The sequence below is a fragment of the Sminthopsis crassicaudata genome, chromosome 4, assembly GCF_048593235.1.
Source record: "Sminthopsis crassicaudata isolate SCR6 chromosome 4, ASM4859323v1, whole genome shotgun sequence".
Taxonomy (NCBI): domain Eukaryota; kingdom Metazoa; phylum Chordata; class Mammalia; order Dasyuromorphia; family Dasyuridae; genus Sminthopsis; species Sminthopsis crassicaudata.
The window spans coordinates 8,184,931-8,191,861 of record NC_133620.1 but is presented as its reverse complement, the minus strand read 5'-3'; the positions used below and the strand labels follow the sequence as shown (position 1 = coordinate 8,191,861).

At 40.3% G+C, this 6,931-nt stretch overlaps 1 protein-coding gene across 1 annotated transcript; it reads right to left on the bottom strand.

Moving 5' to 3' along the window:
* Nucleotides 1–4,112: 4,112 nt before the first annotated feature.
* On the bottom strand, nt 4,113–6,317 carry LOC141540489 (elongin-A-like). The gene has a single exon (XM_074264604.1). It carries the CDS (start codon nt 6,312–6,314, stop codon nt 4,113–4,115), a length of 2,202 nt encoding a protein of 733 aa, XP_074120705.1. The 5' UTR covers nt 6,315–6,317.
* Between the last annotated feature and the right edge of the window lie 614 nt (nt 6,318–6,931).

The following is a 6,931-nucleotide window of genomic DNA, read 5'->3' as shown; positions in this document are numbered from 1 at the left end:
CCTTTCACTCTCCAAATAATTAATTTACGCAGCAACCCTTGTTCAAGAAAGGAAAAAAAAAATACAAAAAGACATAAAATAATTGTATAATGTAATGATGTGGTAGCAATTTAAGGGAATAGATAGATTTTAATTCTATTCAAAAAACATTTTTTTAAGCACTTATGATAAACATCATGCTGTGAGGTGCTAAGAGAGCTCAACCAATCAATAAATGAGCTCACCTTTGCTATGCATCAGGCTAAGCTCAGGGGAAACAAAGAAAAAGTGGGAAAAGAAAGCCTGGTCCGTAGGGTGCTTGGATCCTAATGGGGGAGGGGCGATATGTATACAAAGCAGCTTATACGAGATACAAGCTACCTGCTGAGTGGATGGAGGTAACCTTAGAGATGTATTATTTAGATAAGGAATGGGCTCCAGGGGACTAAGACCCAAACAAGAGGATAAAGCGGTTTTATTGCACTCTTTTCTGATAAGGGGGACTGAGATAGCCTCTGAAATCTCTTTCAAGTCTGAGATTCAGAGATTTTTCACTGAGGGGAACAATTGGTTGGCTGTTATTCTTCCAGCTTGAAGGATATGTTAGGGTGAAGGTACAATGTGTACCACTGTGGCTGTTCATAGCAATATGAGCTAGGAAGCTCTCCCACAGGTTGGCCATGAGTAGTTGATCTAAGCATTTGGAATGGAGATGGCTCTATATTTGCACATCTCACATTTCTTTTGAATTGCTGTAATTCTGCCTTTTTTTTTTCATACAGAACAGCACCTTTAATGGGTCAGTGTCTCCTCTGACTCACAATTGATTTCAAAGGTCTTCAGGGAAACTTTGAGAGTATCCTTAAATCTCCGTATTATTTCTTCTGACAGACCTTCAAGAAATGAAATCGAAGGAATCTTTTTTTAGCCTTATCTTAACATCTAGACCTTCAAAAAATCAATAGACTTCTAGAGTTCATTATGTGGAAGGGGATTTCATTTCAGACATGGGATATTGGAAATGGAAGAGACAAAGACATTGAGAGGCACACAGTGGCTAGTGTTGGACCTTGAATTCAGAAGACCCAGAGTAGAATCCTGTTAGGTTCTTACTAGGTGCTAAGTCGGTACTTAACAATACTCTACTATATTATACTATACTATTATATATATATATATATACACTCTATGATATATATTATATTATACTCTATTGTATAATATGGTATTGTTATACCATATTATTAATCATAAATAATTAATATTATATGTTATATTTATTAATATAATTTAAATATCCAATAATTTATTTAATATTTACTAATGTATTTATTAATATGCTATTCCATAAATATACATTTAATAATTTATTTATTAATAAGCTATTCAATAAACATACATTTAATAATATATAATTAATATTATTAACATCAATTAATATTATACTATTGGTTATTATATATAATATTATATATTATACTATTATATTATCATATATACTATATTATATATTACATTATACTCTATTCTATAATACGGTATTATTAGACCATATTATTAATTATAAATAATTAATATTATATTTCATCAATTATTTATTAATACATTTAAATATGTAATAATTGATTTATTTTTTATTTATTTAATATGTAATAATTTATTAACAATTTATTTCACAAATATAGATTTAATAATTAATATAAATATTAATCATATACTATTATATATAATAATATATAATATGGTATTTAACAATTCTCTAGCCCAAGGCTTCACATCTTTCCTTATAAAGTCTCAAGTGCTTTCTGGGCAGGGAGTCAGGGGCTGTGTGCAGGTAGTTTACAGGCAGGTTTTGGAGATGCATGTGATGGTGACTGGCTCTATGGAGCCAATCAGAGACTCCTGTGAGCTTTACTCCCCCTCTTCTCTTTCCTCATTTTCCTCTTCCATCTTCAGGGAAGGTTTTATTTATTTTTTATTTTTTTATTTTTTTTTTTTTACTAATTTTATAATTATAATCTTTTTGACAGTACCTATGCATGGGTTTGTTTGTTTTTGTTTTTTTTTTTTTTTTTTTTACATTGTCCCTTGTATTCACTTTTCCAAATTTTCCCATCTCTCCCTCTACTCCATCCCCTAGATGACAGGTAATCTTCAGGGAAGGTGTTTTTTTTGAATTTTTTAAAATTAATTTTATAATTTTTTTTGACAGTACCTATGCATGGGTAATTTTTTTTTCATCATTAGCCCTTGTATTCACTATTCCAAATTTTCCCCTCGTTCCCTTCCTCTACTCCCTCCCCTAGATGACAGTAATCTTCAGGGAAGGTGTTTTTTTGAATTTTTTAAAATTAATTTTATAATTTTTTTTGATAGTACCTATGCATGGGTAATTTTTTTTTCAACATTAACCCTTGTACTCATTTTTCCAAAATTTCCCCTCCCTCACTCTACTCCTTCCCCTAGATGACAGGCACTCTTCAGGGAAGGGGGTTTTTTTGAATTTTTTTTTTAATTTTATAATTTTTTTGGACAATACCTATGCATGGGTAATTTATTTTTTTTTCATCATTATCCCTTGTATTCACTATTCCAAAATTTCCCCTCCCTCCATCTACTCCCTCCCCTAGATGAAAGTAATCTTCAGGGAAGGTGTTTTTTTTTTGAATTTTTTAAAATTAATTTTATAATTTTTTTGATAGTACCTATGCATGGGTAATTTTTTTTCAACATTAACCCTTGTATTCATTTTTCCAAATTTTCCCCTCCCTCACTCTACTCCTTCCCCTAGATGACAGGCACTCTTCAGGGAAGGGTTTTTTTTTTAATTTTTTTTTAATTAATTTTATAAATTTTTTTGACAGTACCTATGCATGGGTATTTTTTTTCATCATTATCCCTTGTATTCATTTTTCCAAATTTTCCCCTCCCTCCCTCTACTCCCTCCCCTAGATGACAGGTAATCTTCAGGGAAGGTATTTTTTTTTTGAATTTTTTTTTATTAATTTTATAATTTTTTTGACAGTACCTATGCATGGGTATTTTTTTTTTCATCATTATCCCTTGTATTCACTATTCCAAAATTTCCCCTCTTTCCCTCCCTCTACTCCCTCCCCTAGATGACAGTAATCTTCAGGGAAGGTGGTTTTTTTGAATTTTTAAAAAAATCATTTTATAATTTTTTTTTTAACAGTACCTATGCATGGGTATTTTTTTTCATCATTATCCCTTGTATTCATTTTTCCAAATTTTCCCCTCCCTCCCTCTACTCCCTCCCCTAGATGACAGGTAATCTTCAGGGAAGGTGTTTTTTTTGAATTTTTTTTATTAATTTTATAATTTTTTTGACAGTACCTATGCATGGGTGTTTTTTTTTTTTCAACATTAACCCTTCTTTCATTTTTCCAAAATCTCCCCTCCCTCCCTCTACTTCTTCCCGTAGATGACAGGTAATCTTCAGGGAAGGTGGTTTTTTTTTTTTTTGAATTTTTAAAATTAATTTTATAATTTTTTTGACTGTACCTATGCATGGGTATTTTTTTTTCCATCATAATCCCTTGTATTCACTATTCCAAATTTTCCCCTCCTTCCCTCCCTCTACTCCCTCCCCTAGATGACAGTTATCTTCAGGGAAGGTGTTTTTTTTGAATTTTAAAATTAAGTTTATAATTTTTTTGACAGTACCTATGCATGGGTATTTTTTTTTTTCCATCATTATCCCTTGTATTCACTATTCCAAATTTTCCCCTCCCTCTCTCCCTCTACTCCCTCCCCTAGATGACAGGTAATCTCCAGGGAAGGTGTTTTTTTTTTTTTTTTTAATTAATTTTATATTTTTTTTTTGACAGTACCTATGCATGGGTATTTTTTTTTCATCATTATCCCTTGTATTCACTTTTCCAAATTTTCCCCTCCCTCTCTCCCTCTCCTCTCTCCCCTAGATGACAGGCATGGAAGGTGTGAATTTTCTTTTTTTATTAATTTTATAATTTTTTTTTTTGACAATACCTATGCATGGGTAATTTATTTATTTATTTTTCATCATTATCCCTTGTATTCACTATTCCAAATTTCCACCCCCCCCCTCCCTCTCGTCCCTCCCCTAGATGACAGGCACTCTTCAGGGAAGGTTTTCATCTCCGGTAGATTCTGTTCTTGAATTCCTTGATCGTCTTGGCCATCAATGGGGCAATTTTTTTGACGGGCGGTTTCTGGGGCGCGTAAGACACGGCGCTGCTGGCTGCTGGGGCTGAGGGGCCGCTGCTGGTGCTTGGCCCTTCCTCGGCGCTGCTGCTGCTGCTGCTGCTGCTGCTGCTGCTGCTGCTGCTGCTGCTGCTGCTGGAGGTGGAGGGGGCGGCCTTGATCTTGGCCGCTCCTCCGGTCCCAAATTTCTCCTGCCGTCTCCTGACCTCCGGAGGCGGCTTGGCCACCGAGTTGACAAAGACCATCTTGGCCTGTCGGCCTTTGGATTTGTTGGCCTGAGCCGATCGGATGTTCTCAGTTAAGAGGAGCAGTCGCTGCTCCCGAGCATCTTGGAGTCGAAGATACATCTCCCTCCAACACTCCAGTTCTTGCGGTGTCTCTCTCTGAAAGTCTCGGTGGCAGTGGATTTTCCACAGCTGATCCGTCTCTTCAGTTAACACAGGGTTGCACTCCTCAATTCTGTAGAGTTGCTTGGGAGTACATCTTTCCAAAACGGGTTCAAGTACGGAATAGGGGACCCCCCCGACGTGGTAAATGGAGTCTATGTTATTGCTGAGGACTCGGATGCACAGCTGGTACAGGGACAGCATCTTGGGTAGGTAGGCACTCTTGGAGCCAGAATAGACTTGCATTTTGGAATTGGTCCTCCGCCTAGTAAATCCAGCTTCCTCTTCTTCCTGGGGTGGGGAGACCGCTTTCCTCTTTGGCTGGAAGGAGGGGATCAGTACAGGAGAAGGAACTGGGCGCTGATCGGCCTGAACCGTAGGCAAGGAGAGGCCTGCTAATGTTGCTTTGGCAGAGCTGGTTCCAGCATGTTGCTTTTCTGCCTTGCTCCCATTCATCTTAGGGAGCTTCTGAACGGCATTATTAGACTTTTGATCATCGGCTTTGGAGCCTTTCTCCTTCCCGTGACTTTTCTCTTCACGAAGCCCAGTTGTCGTTTTAACAATCTTCCTTTTTTTCCTCTGGGGCTGGTCGTAGGTGAGGTAGGATTCAAAAGACATGGTGGGCTGTTCATAGTCATCCTCCGCCTCTGTCTCTCCAGCCCGGGAAGAGTGACTCGAGGCTTTTCTGTCCGAGGTAGAGGCTTTGGATCTTCCTTCCGGCATCTTTAAGCTGTTACACCCCCCTTTCTCTTTTGGTTTGGGAGAAAGTGGTCCCTCCCGTTTCCCTACATCAAAGCGGTCCCCACTAAGCTTGGTCTTTTCCAATTTCTGAGCCTCCTTGGGCTTTGTTTTTGTCATATGGTTGACAGAAGCGACCTCCAAGGGAGGTAAAGACCTCTTTCTACCGCCGCTCTCTTCCTCGGCAGCACCAGCCAAAGTCTGCTTCTCCTTGGTGCTGCGGGTTCCTGAGGGAGACCTTTCTCCACCAACAGTCTTAGACACTTTGTCTCGACCCAAACTCAAGGTCTTTTCCTCTCTTGTATCCAAGCGATGCTTTTCCTTCTGGGAAGTCTTGTGCTCCTTGCTCCGACTCGCAGAGCCTCTATCCTGGGGTCCCCCCAAGCGTCTCTCTGGGCTAGTTAGGCCTCGGTCCTGAAAGGCATGACTATGGCTCTGGCCAGCCTTCCGACGTGGTCCTGGCTGCTGCTCCTCTTCATAGTCCGGGGATAACTGCTGAGGGCCGCTGGAAGGCTGAGGGGAGTGACTGCCGTCGGAGGTCTGCTTCCCTGGCTTTCTCTCTTCTCTTGTCCCATCCCGGTGTGAGGCCTTGGGCATTCTATCAGACTCGGAGAGCTTGCGGCGCTTCTTCTCCCGGCAGTCAGGGCTGCGTGGCTGTGAGGCCTTCCAGCTTTCCTGGGATGCCTCCTCCTTGGGAAAACCATCTCGGGGACGTTTTCTAGAGCTGCTTCTCTCCTGCTCCTCAGGCTCACTCTTCCTCTCCACCTCCTGAGCCGCAAGGACTAACTTCCTCCACCGGACCACGAGGTCTCTGGCAAAGCCTCCTACTTGCTCATGTTTCCGCAAGCCATTCACTGTTTTCCCGACACCTGTCTCCGCCAAAATGTTCAAGGTCACGGGTAAGTCCGAGAGTCTCTTCAGATGTTTTAGGAGCTCCTTCGCTTCGGGATTCCCGGCCAGTCTCGACTGCAGCTTCTTCACCGCTTCCAGGACCGACTCGTCCGCCATGGTGGTCACTCGCGGGGCCTCCACGGCCAAGGGAAGGTGGAGAGGGCGAGGGAAAGGGGAGCGCGCCTCCCGGCCGCCTCCTACCAAAACGTAGCGTCTCTCAAGTACTAAACTATGAGAGACAACCAAAATGTTGTCTCTCAATTGGACTCCTCTGGGAGGAGGTTTCTTGGGAGACTTCTGGAGCCTCCAGCCAGAGCGAAAGGAGAATCTCCAATCCTCTTCTTCTTCTTCCTGCCCTGGCTCTGAATCTCCTCCAGCTCTGGTCCTTATCCCAGTCCGGACTGTGGTTCCGACTCAATGTTGCCTCTTTTTATCCTCCCAGAGAACGAGCTAGTGGGAACTCCCAAGAGCCTTTAGGAACTCCGACAACCAATGAACTTGGTCATTTCAAAGGTGTAAACTCCTTTTCAGAAGTCTAAAGGTGTAAACTTTTAAAGGTGTAAACTTTTAAAGGTGTAAACCCTGAGCTAGAGAATTAAGTACCGACTTAGCATCTAGTAAGAACCTAACAGAATCCGGATTTCCTCAGGTATTATAAAGCATCCCCACCAAAGTCCGGTATAATTCTCATATAAATATATATATATATTAAATATATAGAGAAATATTATATA